This window comes from Nilaparvata lugens, chromosome X (genome assembly GCF_014356525.2).
Source record: "Nilaparvata lugens isolate BPH chromosome X, ASM1435652v1, whole genome shotgun sequence".
In the NCBI taxonomy this organism is placed as follows: domain Eukaryota; kingdom Metazoa; phylum Arthropoda; class Insecta; order Hemiptera; family Delphacidae; genus Nilaparvata; species Nilaparvata lugens.
In genome coordinates this window covers 144,131-161,015 of record NC_052518.1, presented here as the reverse complement: position 1 = coordinate 161,015, position 16,885 = coordinate 144,131, and the positions used below count along the sequence as shown (strand labels likewise).

Genomic DNA, 16,885 nt, shown 5'->3' with positions numbered 1-16,885 from the left:
TTATAATACAAACAGAAGAGTTTGTGTGTAGAGAGGGTTCCTTTGTGTGATTTTTTTTTCATTTTTTTGTAATTCTGTATGTATTATAAATTTTTGACAATTCCTATACTCTGATTAGAGTCTCTGGGAAGCTTTAAAAACAAACTAACAAGTTTACAATTCTGCTTTTGTGAAACGCTTGTAATCAGCTGTTCTCCAAAACCATGGTTGGCAACAAGACTTGTAGCCTACTTGTACCTTTGTGAAACAGGCCCCAGGGCTCACATCACCTATTCACTGCGAAAGCGCGCATTTGACTGAGTGCATGTGTACATTCCACATTGGAATAATGCCCAGTATAGTAACTCGAAGAGCACGACAAACGCGGCGGTTGATGTGGAAACTACAAGCGCCGCGGTTGTCGCGCGCTTTTCCAAAGCGCCCGACAGCATGTGTACAATCCCATTGTCTCTATGAATGTATGTGTCAAACGCGCGCTTGATAACCGAGCGACAACCACGGCGACAACCGAGCGACAAACGTCGTCATGTGTACAGGTCCTTATACTTGATTGATACTGTCGAAAAAGAAAAAATAATAGTTAAGGACTTAATTCCTTGTATCATCACAAAATTTCATTTTATAATTGAAATTGCTTTTATCACAGCTTGAGAGTACATTCTTGGTCTTCACTACTATTCTATTAAAAATCGTATAAAATTCAGTTATAGTTATACAATTAACGGTTTCAATTCTAAACTACTTGTTAAGAGCAACATGATAAACATAAATACCTGTTATTGTTAATGGGAAAAGTTTTTACGGAGATGAGAGTCTTTTAAGAGTTTCACAAAGGTTGACAAACATAAACCAAGAATTAAACATTTAATTTATTAAAACATCGAATTTCAAGTCTTAACTCTAAACACATATTCCATAGATTAGTATTATCAACAAACTGAAATATTATTTAATGTGAATTACATTAAAATACACATCAATTACATAATGTTTTATTCGATTGTAAACTATTTCAATGTTTTCATCTGTAGTCAAATGAAACTAATGAATTAGAAGTGTTATTCTATTCACCAATGTGAGCTAGTATATTTTACTTTTCAGGAATTTTCATGATCACTTATGTTGTCAGACATTCAAGCAAGTTCTGCTCATTGAACGTATACTGACAAAAGGTCTAGTGATTGTCCAATATTTCCACAATTTGTTCTTGAGTCTGAATGTGCAAAAATTAACTTCCTAATGTGAAGTGAATAAACGGTGATTCAATGTATGAACATTAAAAAAATTCATCAAATAAGACTTCCAAATGGGAAGTGAATAAACGGTGATTCAATGTATAAACATTAAAAAAAAACTAATTTAAATTGAGTAAATCCTGTTTGTAGGGGATTCGCCTCCAATAGAAGGAACATAAAAGTGAAAATAAACAAAAATCCAAGTTCAAATGATATAGGATATAGTGTGGTTCACTTTATAATGGCAGTGGAGAAAAATAAGAGAACAGCGTCTGCCACTGGAAGATAGCTGATACCAGTATGTCAGATGTAATATAAAATTTTCATTATATTAATTATATTTTATTCATCAAGAAAATAATTATATTTTTCAATGATTTGATAATTAGTTTTCAAAATTAAGATGAAATATTTTCTTAAAATGATTTCTATATTGTTAAAAAAACGATCTGGCTACATTGTGAAGCTAGAAAAGGATAGCGCTATCTGCTTTGATAAGGATGACAAGGATAGCAATACCAATGTTAATCAGATGCTGCCATAATAACGTAGACCTCACTGAAGAGAAAGAGAAAGGAGTGTTGAGTTGCATGAGCTTAAATTCAATGGCAGTGATATATGGGTGTAGATCACTTGTAAGAGAGACTTGCCACAAAAGCATCGAGCAATGAAATACACAGCCATCAAAAGCAAATGTATTATCTACATCAAGCCATTCACATTGGTGAAACAAACATTTACATCATACATGGAAATAATCATAACAGATGTAAATCGCTAAATCTATAATGATCTCTAAATAAAGAATAATAAAGAACCTCTTATAATAGTTATTTGTGCAACTAGTGCGCAAAGTGACTGTTTGCTGCACCGAAAGAAACGTTTACGCCCGAGCCGTAAGCGAGGGAGGAATGGCATCTTGAGTGCAGCAGAGGAACTTTGCACACGTATTTCACATTAAACTTTTCCTACAGTTACTATTGAATATGAGAAGTGGTTGATTATGGGTAAAACAATGGCTGAAATCCATCAAATGTTTGTGTGTGTGATGCTGTTATTAATAACAACCTTAATTCATCTGAAAATTAATAATCCAATTTAAGTTGAAAATTCTCAGCCAAAGTTCTCTTTTTTATTCATTCAAGAATCAGAAAAAATACAGATAATACAAAAAATTCGCATTCAAAATACACGCCAACAGCTGATTGGGATGGCTGCAAGATGGCTGAACCGACAAGCGCGCGACCTAGCGGGAAGAATCGTTCCTAAGTTTGTTACCCAACTAAAAAGTACTGAAACAGGATTCAGAAATTTAGACTTTTGCTCAAATTACCGAGAAAAATGCTCAAAGTAAACTGAAAAATTTATAAAAATAACATAGACAACAGAGAATATTTATTGTAGTATTGTTAAGTTTTTTTTTATTTTTATTTATATGAATATCAAACGGTAATCATTTAACCTCAAAATTCGAATTTTATAATGTATATTTGCTACTTTTCTCATTTCTTGCAGTTGAAATAATAATTATCAATAGAAAAGAACTATTATTTATTATTAAATGATGAGAATTCGTAAATGATGATTATATAATTATGATTTAGATGGACATTATTTTTGTTTTGGATTTCTAGATTGGGATTTTATCATAAATGTAGGGTAGCCATTTAAATGATTCTTATCTAAATCTAACCACAGTCATTGTTACCAACTTAATTTTTGTTTTCGTGCACTAATCCTCCATATAACCCACCAACTATTTTGTGTTGCCATGTTTCAAATCTGGAGTACGCAAAGTAATACTTTGCGCATTATAGCGGAAAAGTGATTCTTTGCGTTCTGTAATCAGTGCAGGAATGGTCACTTTTCATGGTAACTGTAGGAAAAGAATATTAATAATCTCTTAGAAAAATATTCAAAAGTAATTGAGAACCAGAAACGATTCTAATCAATTTAGAATCTAGTTGAAAGGAGTGAAGAATTAAAAGAATTAAAAAGCAAAAGAATTCAGGTCAACTATCATTAACTTATTATCACTAATTATTAGAATTTCGTAGGACGATATTTTTCAAAGTACAGTCTTTTTCCTTTGTTAGTAGTTCTACAGATCCTCTTTGAACAAAGAGATCACAGATATTTGTACTCACTTTCGCCAACAGCAAAATTTGATGACTGTGCGTTTTAATGAGCCACTAGAGTTGATATAGCTGCTTGTGCGAAATACTCCACTGGAGGGTTCCTCTTCGCAAGAGGCCATGAACATCTGTACGTCATTCTTTGGAAATCCCTCTTTATAATATAACTGCAACATCAAATAGTCTGTTAAAGTCTCTTCACATTCAAATTCAAATTTGCCATAATACCATACAATTCAAAAACAAAAACACCATTAGAATACTTAATTTTAAACATAAACATGGAAAAAATATTTTTCTCAACATAACCTTATAGGCGTTGCCTGCAAAACCAGAGGTTTGTGTGCTGCAACGAGCATCAATCTTAGGAATCTTGACTCATTAAATTAATCGATTTCCATTGATAGATTGATGTTTTTATATTGAAAAAAAAAACAAAATAATTGCTTAACTATAGAGATGGCAATAGAAAAAAATATAAATTTAATTCTATATGGAGGTGACAAAAGATAAGGAAAACATTACGCTATGCTACACTGAAAAAAATACGTTTTCGGAAGACGTAGCCGTCCCATCTCACAACATTTAAAGCTACGCTATGCTGATATGAACGGGATAGATACGTAGCTTGGATCTAACATTGGGAGATAGGACATATTTCAGCGTAGCGTAAAGCCCGGCTCAGACGCTCAAGTTTAGCTTCAGTCTTTTGCTCAAGCAAAAGTCAGAACACGTAAGTCTGGACGGTTAAACGGATGGGTCTTCAAGCTTAAGTCGTCAAACTTGAAATGTATCTACCGGGAATTTTTTTTAATCAAACCATCCGTCTTTTACCTATCCACCAAAACCTAAATCGCGTAAAAATTGAGGTAGAGGAAATGTGATTTCAGATTCAGATTCAGCGCCCTCAAATAAATAAAATGCCTCGCGAGTACTTGAAAATAAGCAAGTTTTTTTATCGATGTTATATAACGCTTTTTTCTTTCTTGATGCTCATGATACTCTCAGAATTTGATGTTGATATTATGATTTTAGTTGTATCGACAATAATTATTAATATTAAAAATAATTATTAGCATTAGAATGCTAATATTTGTTTTAAACAACTATGCTAATATCATTAAAAGCTTACCGAGTTGAAAGCAGAGAAAAGTCGGGAGAAAAATAATAAGCTACATCGAGTTATAAATATTGCATGCCTCATTGATTGCAATTAATAGTCCACACGACAGCTGATTTTTTACCAAATTACAATGGGATATTAATTGCATACAAGTAATAATCCACTCGACAGCTGATTTATGATGTCTATAGTCTGATTTTTACGGTAATATTGGCGTTCGAAAGAGACTTCTTTTTCTTTTGTATTATTTCCTTGAAATGCAAAATTTCAAAAACCTTGTATATACGTCGACGCGAAATTTAAAGAGGAACATAAAATACCTGTCAAATTTCATGAAAATCTATTACCGAGTTTCACCGTAAAAGAGGAACATATAAACAAAATTATAATAGTATATTTCGCACCTAGGGCCGAAAATGAGATATTTCCGGCTCGAAATCGGTTTTTAAGTCCGAGGCCGTAGGCCGAGGACTAGAAAAGATTGAGAGCCGGAAATACATTTTTGCCCATGGTGCGAACGCTATTTTTCGCCACACCAAAAAAAAACTTCCCAATATATAAGAAATTAAAAATAAATAAAATTCAAACAGCCTATTTTGATAGTTTGAATCTTGGTTATGTCAACTTTCACTGTCAATTAATTTCAATATTACTAATTAATGATTTACAACAGTGACAATATTTTTATATTATTAATATTTCGAATAATTGTTTGAATTTTTATAGCTCGCGCTTTGCGCCTGGTGCAATATCTCATGGATAGATGGATGAATAGAATTTTCATTACTATTGTGAAATAATGTGATTAAAAAATTAATATAATTGCATATTTCACAGTTTTGTCTCAAAATATATCTAAAAAATTGATTGAAATTTAAATTACGGTAACTAATATAAAAAATAGCTAATAAAAGTCGAAATTCATCGACAAAAAAAAATGTCACTGACCGAGGTTCGAACCTAGATCATGTTTGTAATTCACTGAGCTTAGAGCTTTTGAGTACACGCCTTTATACTCTCGGCCATTGCACCTTTTGATCGAACTGGCCTGTAAGTCAGGTAACGTATGTAGGCTACTATAATATAGTGTAGCCTATAGCGGCAAACTTTAAGCCGGTTTGCCGGCATTTTCACAACAAAATATTGCTCTGAAAATAGTTAAATCATAGAGAAAACATTCGAAGATTCAATCTTGAGTGGGCCTAATGTTTTCTCTATATGGTTTGATATTGAAGAAAAATTATCTAAAAGTTTTAATAATGAATTACGGAAAAATTACTAGGAATTTTTTAGTCAAGGCTGAGTTTCACCAGTAGGCTTACCTTAAACTTTAGATCTCTGCTGTATTTTCCTATTATTATTGTTGATTGTATTGCATTAAGAAGTGGAATTCGATAATAAAAAAGAAACAATTATTACTCTACCTCACTTTTAAATATCGATACAATTATTGTACTTTGATTTCAAATTCGATTCTTCACTTTTAAAGACTTGCGATACGTACCTTTCTGACAATGGACAATGTAGCCAACATTATATTGTTGAGGCTATGGATATATCATCGTATTCTATTGTTTGATATCAAAAACACAATAATAAATATTAAATTATGAAACAGTAATTTATAAAATATATTATTATAGACATAATACCGCGATTCACGATACATAATTATATAGATTATTACAGTCATTATGAGATTATCTCTCCATGATTTTTGTGAGATCGGACACGATCAGCTGTTATTCAAGGTCATTTTACAGCCCTAGGGCTGTAAAGTTTTACCGGCCTGGTCGGAAAACAATCACTTTCGGCCTCCATATGACGCACGTAAACCAGCTCATTACATCCAAGTGTGGCGAAAACATATTTTCAGATTCATCTTGCAATTCTCGAAGCAATGCAACGTGAGAAAATTTGTGTCTTTTTAACAACCAGTCCCTACTCCAACTTGAACGATGAACTCTACCTTTCTTCCTATTTTTTACACATAAAACAAAAGTGGCCAAGAGTACTAGCTCTTCCATAGTTGATGACGAACTGAGCTTATGAGCACAAAAATAGGAAAACGGACGACATAAGACGGATACGTGTGGACGCAATTTTACATCCGTCTTTTGCTTGAACCAAACGATCAGTCTTTTGCTTGAGCAAAAGACTGATGGTTTACTTGAGCGTCTGGACCCGGCTTTATAGTGAGGTACAGTTAAAAGGTTGCTGTAGAAAAAACTTGTGATATTGCAAATGGAATAAAAACTCAGCTAAAAGTGTATTGTTGTAATCGAAGTTGCACACTTCTGAAATAAGCGCATAGAGACTGAGTGTCTATGCAATAACATGAATTCAGATCCCCCAAGGCTTGAAAAAGAAAACTGATCAGCTACAACTTTAGTGAGGTCCTCGTTATAATGACAGTATTTGATTGATTTTGGTGTTGCTATCATTCGACAAAGCAGATAGCGCTATCCGTTTCTACCTCCGCAACGTTGCCAGATTGTACTTTAACAATGTAGAAATATATTTAACTAACAGCATATTTAATCTCAATTATGAAGATTCATTATTAAATCATTGAAAATAGTTATTTATGCAACTAGTGCGCAAAGTGACAGTTTGCTGCACCAAAAGAAACGTTTACGCCCGAGCCGTAGGCGAGGGCGGAATGGCTTCTTGAGTGCAGCAGAGGAACTTAGCTCACGTATTTCACATTAAACTTTTCCTACAGTTACTATTGAATATGAGAAGTGGTTGATTATGGGTAAAATGATGGCTGAAATCCATCAAATGTTTGTGTGTGTGATGCTGTTATTAATAACAACCTTAATTCATTTAAAAATTAATAATCCAATTTAAGTTGAAAATTCTCAGCCAAAGTTCTCTTTTTTATTCATTGAAGAATCAGAAAAAATACAGATAGAAAAAAAATCGCATTCAAAATACACGCCAACAGCTGATTGGGATGGCTGAACCGACAAGCGCACGACCTATCGGTATCAGCTATCCTCTATAGAAGGCAGTGGCCGAGAGAATCGTCAACACTGTTCTCCTATCTTTCTCTACTGCCATTATAACGTGGACCTCACTATAGATGAATATCGCAAATAAGATTACCTTTATTGTCTCATAAGCGTCCATGATTACCGATATGAATAAGCTGAGAACCACATAGATGTAGAGACTAATGAACGAATACAGGTACATTCTACTGAACCACCATAGAAGCGGAGATTTGAACGACATTATAGAGAATGTTGCGTACATATCATCTCCATTTATCAGAGAGAACAGACATTCTGAAGTGCTGGCAAGTGAGCGGAACTGAAAACAAAAAAATTCAAAATTGAATTTTAAAGCAAGTTAAAGTTCAATATCTGACAAAAAGAAACAATCTAGTGTTGGCCATTTTTTGTGTATTGAAATATGGGTTTAAGTACACTCAACAATAAATTTTCCATTTTTTGACCGAATTTAACTCATGATGCATGATTTTGACGAGCCGAGATGAATGAAGTGTAGTACGATGAAATCTGAGCATTGTGTCAAAAGTTATAAGTGTTTGAAATGTTGATCCTTGAGGTGTCCTTATGCGCGCCTCTCCACTAGGAAGTACTGAAATTAAGTGCATCTAACGGGTGATTCTCTTAGAACATAATCTCATGAACTTATATCATTGGATGAAATATTAATGTGAGGGCAATGTAGTTGGTGATGATGGTTGAAGCTGAGAATTATGTGTTTTTCTCAATACAAGGAGCATTGTTGTCAGGTATACCTGGAAATCTATATGAGATAGAGTGGTCTACCTGATCTCAGATTGTGGAGCACAAAAATGCGCCCAGCGGGATTTGAATTATACATCTAAATGGTGACAATCGGAAGATATTGTTGATCAAAAACTAAAATTCATCAACATTAATTTTACTCATTTTTGAAAAATCATAACCCAGTACTCATTGGAGATAGAGAGTTCCGAATAATCTAATTTCATTCAGAATTTTATAATCTGAAAAAAAGGCGAGAGCAAATTTTTCTGTTCGATTACTGGATTTGGCAGAAATAACTGAAAACGGACCACCCTGTAACAATTCAAACACCCCGCTCACATAGGTTAATAATTATTAGAATAGCGGAGTCATCACTCAGGCCACCAAATTGGACTTTTTTACCTGTGAGCTGAGAGAGTGATGACCGCGTAGAGGCGAAACTAGAGGGAGAACGTTCCGAGGCGCGCTAGAGGAATGTTGTGCGTGAGATAGTGAGATGTAGTTTCTAGTAATGTGATTGAGGAGTGATCATGTTGAGAGAGAGGGACAGAGAGTATAGATATTTGTTATGGGATTTTTTCAATAGAGTGAGATTGTTTTGGTGAATTTGCTTATTTATTTGAATTATCCTTTAAAAGTAGCAGGGCCCAGGACCCTAAAAATCTGGTGGTGGCAGCGCTACTGGAGAGCACTGTCATGCTCGCCACAACCCTGTATCTAGCACGAGGAAATTTTGCATGAAGAAATTGGTTCTGGACTTCTCTCATGTATTCAAATAATATATTGAAAAATCAGAACTACAGAACTATAAATTGCAAGCACCAATCTATATAGTGACTGAACTATAGTGGATCTACTCAACTCGAGTTGATGTGAATTGTTTATTTCAATGTTCATTTTATTATGTTTTAACCTAAAAATGTTGACCCATCCTCTGTTCATTATTTTGGATGTTTTAGGGTATGATTAAAACTAACAAACTTCTCAATAGTCTCAAAGAGAAAAGATAGCATAAGAAAATATCAATCAATCAATTCATTTATTTCACAAACAAACATAATACAGAATAAAAAAGAAAGATATAAAAATGTGAAATAAAAGTGGACAACCCTAGGCATAAGCCCGATTGGGGTCTACTACTCCTAATAAAACAACTAAAAATACTCAGAGTAAGGCCGCTCCGCTCTATTAATAAACTTGGCATGATAAATTATAACTTAAAAGAAAATACGAGTACATTTTTTCTGCTACGGTAGCCCATCAGATGAAAACAAGGATGAAGTAGGCTAATTAAATTATGAAAAATGAAAGGCATACAGAGATAAAACCAAAAATATAAAATTTACAATGAAAAATGCATACCCCAAAAAATGCAATATGCCATGGTATAGGGCGTTTATGTTCCAATTTTCAATGTTAACTGAAGCCGATAGTCCTAGTCGTTGTTTGTGGTGGAGCTATATGACGCTGGTAGTCTCTCATACTGTGCCGTTCACTCCCAACAAAGCTTGGAATTTGGAACATAAACGACTCATACCATGGGATTCCTTCTCATGCTAGGTATATTTTCTTTATAATGATTACTCTAGTGTACACTCGTGCTTCGCATCGGAATTCTTTTGTTGTATTAGTGATTTTACCCAATAGTTGTTCTCATGCTTGCCTGACAAGGTTTATGTATTCTGGAAATATTTATTACCTTTTATTTTGTGGATAACATATCCAGAAGGCTCAGCCCAGCATCGAGCTCAAAATGAGATCTGGAAGGAACAGTGAATGGGGCAATCTAGTTTGGCTATCGATCCTCGACTTCCTGCCAATTAGAACAAGATAATAAACTATTTTTTAGTATTTTTTACCGCTTCAATTCAAATTCATAAGTTGAAATATAGTTATTTGTGCAACTAGTGCGCAAAGTGACAGTTTGCTGCATCGAAAGAAACGTTTACGCCCGAGCCGTAGGCGAGGGCGGAATGGTTTCTTGAGTGCAGCAAACGAACTTTGCGCACGTATTTCACATTAAATTTTTCCTACAGTTACCATTGAATATGAAAAGTGGGTAATTATGGGTAAAATTGCCTGAATAATGTAGTAGTGTTTGAATGGCGGGGGGCAGCTGTGTGGTGTGTGCTGTGGTGGCACTGTGCTGTCGCTTTCCTTGGTTATAATATATAATGAATAATAATTAGCGCGTTGTGCTTGGTTGCACCTCTGCTCACTATAGCAGCCACAGCAGTCACTGTTACCAACTTCATATTGATTTTGCTGCACTGGTGCTCCATATAACCTACTAACTATTTTGCGTTGTCATGCTGCAAATCTGGAGTACGCAAAGTACTCACTTTGCGCACTAGTGCGGAAAAGTGATTCTTTGCAGCCTGCAATCAGTGCACAAATGGTCACTTTTCAGGGTATCTGTAGGAAAAAATAATTATATTATCCAGTACGGTACACTTTCATATTCCATTTATTTTATTAGTGCAACATGTTTCAACTCATGAAAACAATTGTCAAGTGTTCTCGGTCTCATGTATTCCATTTGAAAACTGCTCTGAAGTGTTGAAACATGTTATGTACTAATCAAATATAAATGTTTACTGTATTGGATGATATTTTGATTCTATTTCAACTGATTTGAATTTAAATTGAAGCAGGAAAAGATGAATCAGTTTACTGATTTGTTTAGGTTGACATGAAATTGAGGATCAATTCAAATTCAAATATTTGCCATAAAAATGATTACAAATTGATAAAATAAATATTATTAATTACAATATAGCCATACCGGCAAATAACAACTTGTGCGCCGGCAATGATTTCGAACAAACATATTAAAATGAATCGAAAAATAGAGCTTATTACAAACTACACGTTTCAATTTATTCAAACTATACGTACCTTAACCTTATCAACTTTTCGGATAGGGCTAGTCTTAATTATCAATAAATTAAAAATAAAAATCCTTAGTAACCTTTTACGTAACCTGGTTGCCGATGGCAACCTTCAGAACTTTTTTCTCCTATTCTACTGTACTTCGATACAATTCAGTAAATTTACAGGTCTGTCTTCATCAGAAGCAAATCGAGATCAGCTGTTTTGAAAACGACTTTCTAACTAGTCTAAAGAGCACTAATCATGGATTATTATTGGTTACCTTGAGATGATATGGACCCAGAATGAGCCAACCACAGAACGTGAATCCAGCATATATGAGTATTGCGCAGAGTAAGAATCTTGCTACCTGAGGGCAGGCTTTTTTCAGGGTTAATATTACAACCTGCAAAATAGATGAGTTTCCAATGTACAAAATATTCCATCACATATAAATAGAAGTACACAGTAAGAATGAAACAAACTAACACATACAAATAGAATGAAATTACTTAATTCCTCAAATTGATTATTCAAAGAACATTTTAATCCATCATACATGAGAATATGACTTTTAGAATATAGAAATAAACTCAAGCAATTTGATAATTGAAATTGCATGAGTGTTCGAAACTAGTTGTATTTATATAAAAATCTGGTGTGGTACACACACACAACTGTCCTTGCTCATTGAACTGTAAGCCTCATTCTTAAACGAGAATAATTTAGGGAAATAACATAATGACGATTGGCGGCTACATACTCAATACTACAATCATACTATTGTATTTTACGCGTTGTTTTCAGAGTACATTTCTCTTTGTGTAACAATTGTGAAATTTGATGATTTTTAAAAGTCGTCAAAACAGCTGTTCTACAGATAAAATATCTTGACTATATTGTGTTCTTTTGAATAAGCTGCTCTACCTAGCTACCTCATGCACGAGAAGGAGGTTACAAAGTCCATTTCTCAAGGATGGGGTGGACCCCCTGTTGGTTTCCCAGGAAGGAGACTCATGCCAGTTAATAGAGCTGATAAATAACTATACAGGGTATGAATTTGAAAAATATCGTGAAAGAAATTCAACAAAATCCATTTTTCTCAAGAATATTACGGAAATCCTACAATTTTCTCAGAAATAAGACTCATGTCAGTTGATAGGGCTTATAAATAGCTATCCAGGGTATAAATTTGAAGAAAATCGTTAGAGCCGTTTTCGAGAAAACCGTGAATAACATGGTTTTTTAGTGATTATCCGCCATTTTTCTCAAGAATATTACGGAGCTCCTGCAATTTTCCCAGAAATAAGACTCATGTCAGTTGATAGGGCTTATAAATAGCTATCCAGGGTATAAATTTGAAGGAAATCGTTAGAGCTGTTTTCGAGAGAACCGTGAAAAACATGGTTTTTTAGTCATCATCCGCCATTTTTCCGTTATTTTGAATTGAATTTCTTAATGTTGGATCCTCATGGTATAAGGACCTTAAGTTTAAAATTTCAAGTCAATCGGTAAATTAGGAATGGAGTTATCGTGTTCACACACCAACACATAATATACACACCCACACACAGACCAACACTCAAAAATCCTATTTTTGGACTCAGGGAACCTTGAAACATAAAGACAACTTGAAATTAGGGTAACTTAATTTTTTTGGAAAGCAATTCTTTCCTTACCTATGGTAATAGGGCAAGGAAAGTTGAATGGTTATTATAGTGAGGACCACGTTATAATGGCAGTGTTTCACGCTTTGCGATGTTGCCACATCGTTTATCAACAATGTAGAAATTCAACTAATTGACAAAATATTTAGTCTCAATCGTGAAAATTTATTATAACATCTCTAAAAAATATATTTTCGCCACACTGCACAGAAAGCAGCTGATTTCCAGTCCCTACGTAGATCTGAAAGACATTGTTTGCAAACGACTCTCGTCTGACGTCAGAACACGTTTCTTTCCGGCTGAGGCCGCTAAGAGTACCCTTTCCGGCCGCTAACATGCAACTAAGAAAGGTGAGACTGCTATTCCAACTTTTTTGAAAATGTGTTTGGACAACTGTGCCATATGGTGCATTGTGTTCAGGAGGGTGAGATCGGAAATTTCCACCCCACTTTGAGTACCCTACGACGTCTGATTCTTTCTAACTAGTCTAAAGAGCACTAATCATGGATTATTATTGGTTACCTTGAGATGATATGGACCCAGAATGAGCCAACCACAGAACGTGAATCCAGCATATATGAGTATTGCGCAGAGTAAGAATCTTGCTACCTGAGGGCAGGCTTTTTTCAGGGTTAATATTACAACCTGCAAAATAGATGAGTTTCCAATGTACAAAATATTCCATCACATATAAATAGAAGTACACAGTAAGAATGAAACAAACTAACACATACAAATAGAATGAAATTACTTAATTCCTCAAATTGATTATTCAAAGAACATTTTAATCCATCATACATGAGAATATGACTTTTAGAATATAGAAATAAACTCAAGCAATTTGATAATTGAAATTGCATGAGTGTTCGAAACTAGTTGTATTTATTTAAAAATCTGATGTGGTACACTCACACAACTTTCCTTGCTCATTGAACTGTAAGCCTCGTTCTTAAACGAGAATAATTTAGGGAAATAACATAATGACGATTGGCGGCTACATATTCAATACTACAATCATACTATTGTATTTTACGTGTTGTTTTCAGAGTACATTTCTCTTTGTGTAACAATTGTGAAATTTGATGATTTTTAAAAGTCGTCAAAACAGCTGTTCTACAGATAAAATATCTTGACTATATTGTGTTCTTTTGAATAAGCTGCTCTACCTAGCTACCTCATGCACGAGAAGGAAGTTACAAAGTCCATTTCTCAAGGATGGGGTGGACCCCCTGTTGGTTTCCCAGGAAGGAGACTCATGCCAGTTAATAGAGCTGATAAATAACTATACAGGGTATGAATTTGAAAAATATCGTGAAAGAAATTCAACAAAATCCATTTTTCTCAAGAATATTACGGAAATCCTACAATTTTCTCAGAAATAAGACTCATGTCAGTTGATAGGGCTTATAAATAGCTATCCAGGGTATAAATTTGAAGAAAATCGTTAGAGCCGTTTTCGAGAAAACCGTGAATAACATGGTTTTTTAGTGATTATCCGCCATTTTTCTCAAGAATATTACGGAGCTCCTGCAATTTTCCCAGAAATAAGACTCATGTCAGTTGATAGGGCTTATAAATAGCTATCCAGGGTATAAATTTGAAGAAAATCGTTAGAGCCGTTTTCGAGAGAACCGTGAAAAACATGGTTTTTTAGTCATCATCCGCCATTTTTTCCGTTATTTTGAATTGAATTTCTTAATGTTGGATCCTCATGGTATAAGGACCTTAAGTTTAAAATTTCAAGTCAATCGGTAAATTAGGAATGGAGTTATCGTGTTCACACACATACACACACCAATACATATACACACCCACACACAGACCAACACTCAAAAATCATATTTTTGGACTCAGGGAACCTTGAAACATATAGACAACTTGAAATTAGGCTAACTTAATTTTTTTGGAAAGCAATTCTTTCCTTACATATGGTAATAGGACAAGGAAAGTTAAATGGTTATTATAGTGAGGACCACGTTATAATGGCAGTGTTTCACGCTTTGCGATGTTGCCACATCGTTTATCAACAATGTAGAAATTCAACTAATTGACAAAATATTTAGTCTCAATCGTGAAAATTTATTATAACATCTCTAAAAAATATATTTTCGCCACACTGCACAGAAAGCAGCTGTTTTCCAGTCCCTACGTAGATCTGAAAGACATTGTTTGCAAACGACTCTCGTCTGACGTCAGAACACGTTTCTTTCCGGCTAAGGCCGCTAAGAGTACCCTTTCCGGCCGCTAACATGGAACTAAGAAAGGTGAGACTGCTATTCCAACTTTTTTGAAAATGTGTTTGGACAACTGTGCCATATGGTGCATTGTGTTCAGGAGGGTGAGATCGGAAATTTCCACCCCACTTTGAGTACCCTACGACGTCTGATTCTTGAGATATGAGACATCAAAGTTCCCCCCCCCCACATAAAACATTCTTATTCAATTTATTATTCTTATATAGCTGATGCCAAAAAGTTAGGCGGCTTCATGGTGTAACCTACTCACAGCTGATGCAATTAATCTATTTATTGCCTCTTTTGATTAAAAAATCAGCTGTTGGAACGCACAAGAGACCCACGAAACCGCCCAACTTTTTGGCATCAGCTATACCTGTAGTGTGGCGAAAAATATCGTACGCGACTCTCTCAGAAAGGTGTTTACAGTATTCGGATAACCGTAAACAATAACTTTCTGTGCTTGTAGCTTAATATACTATTTCTTGACAAATAAAATATGATTAACTATTTTCATCAATAATGAACAGTTAAATTCATCAGATATAGTGATCAGTATCAGCTGTTTGGGTGGCAAGGCTGAGATCTGGCAACCGTTTTCTTCTATCTTCCTACACTGCCATTATAACGTGGACCTCACTATAGTACTTTCAATAATGAATAAACCATTAAAGTAGCCCTATTAAAATACTTTATCACATTTAATGTGATTGCATTAGGCTTATTGTGAGAGCTGTAATGTTTGTAGTTTTAGTGCATTTCTAAGAGAACTATATTGAAAAAGTACCATGAGGATGCATAATCAAAATATTAAATATTTTATTTATGACTAATAAATAGCTACTACTATATACTATAAATGCTATTACTAAGAATGAGGTAATAGTAAAAAATTCTTACATTAAGAGAACTATATTGAAAAAGTACCATGAGGATGCATAATCAAAATATTAAATATTTTATTTATGACTAATAAATAGCTACTACTATATACTATAAATGCTATTACTAAGAATGAGGTAATAGTAAAAAATTCTTACATTGTACGTCTTAAAGAATCCCAAATACCTGAGAACACCAAACCACACAAGCAAGTTGCCTGTTCCCAAGAACATACTACAAGTATTCCATTGGTCACCAACGAATTGCTGAAAACAACAAGGTAGAAATAAAAAAAGCCATCCAAAAGAATAAAATCTATTAGGACTAAAATGAAAAAAGCTAGAAAAGAGAAGAATACAAATTGCTTTCTAGCATTCCTTAGTTTTTAATGAGTTATTCAGTATGAGTTGAACTTCTGAACTGATTAAATTGACATTTTGCATGAAGATTATGAATTTACCGAGGATGGACATAGGGTTATTTTATTGCTATTAATCAATTCAATCTAATTTAATAATTGAAACAAATTTATTCAAATTGTGAAGTTGATGTAACTATAAAAGCCCAACCAAACAGGGCTTTCTCCAAGTGACTCCGTGCTAGTTCTACCCTGAAGCTTCCCGATCAGAGACGTTTCAGAATAATAAAACTTGTTAGAGATACTTTAAAATAATATGGCAATCTCAACTATTTCAAAAATGATTTCAAATTTGTCTCTGATGGTAGGAGTATGGACGCTTCCCATACTAGAACTGGTGTAAATACTCTCAGGATACCTAATTATCGAACCACTATCTATTCCAAATCGTTCCTTTTCAGTGCTTGTCGTGAATGGAATAAACTTCTCAACTCTATTAGATGCATTGAGAGCCGAGCGGGCTTTATCCTGTCTCTGAAAAATTATCTTATGGAGAAAATGACTGAGTCTGTCCAACCCTAGAGCACTGCATGACAAATATTCTAATCTCCCTTCC

General features: G+C 34.3%; 1 protein-coding gene across 2 annotated transcripts in view; it reads right to left on the bottom strand.

The window, feature by feature from the left end:
• LOC111050603 (mucolipin-3) overlaps positions 1-16,885 on the bottom strand; it is a 41,306-nt gene that overhangs the window by 8,662 nt on the left and 15,759 nt on the right. Inside the window, exons 9-13 of one of the 2 annotated variants that reach the window (XM_039442187.1) lie at positions 16,070-16,177; positions 13,318-13,440; positions 7,605-7,811; positions 3,383-3,537; positions 2,397-2,527 (exon numbers count right to left, since the gene is read on the bottom strand). In XM_039442187.1, the coding sequence (XP_039298121.1) occupies positions 2,518-2,527; positions 3,383-3,537; positions 7,605-7,811; positions 13,318-13,440; positions 16,070-16,177 (603 nt within the window). In that variant the 3' untranslated portion in view covers positions 2,397-2,517. Of the gene's footprint in view, positions 1-2,396; positions 2,528-3,382; positions 3,538-7,604; positions 7,812-13,317; positions 13,441-16,069; positions 16,178-16,885 lie in introns of those variants that run through there. The other variant, XM_039442186.1, reaches the window with a different exon arrangement.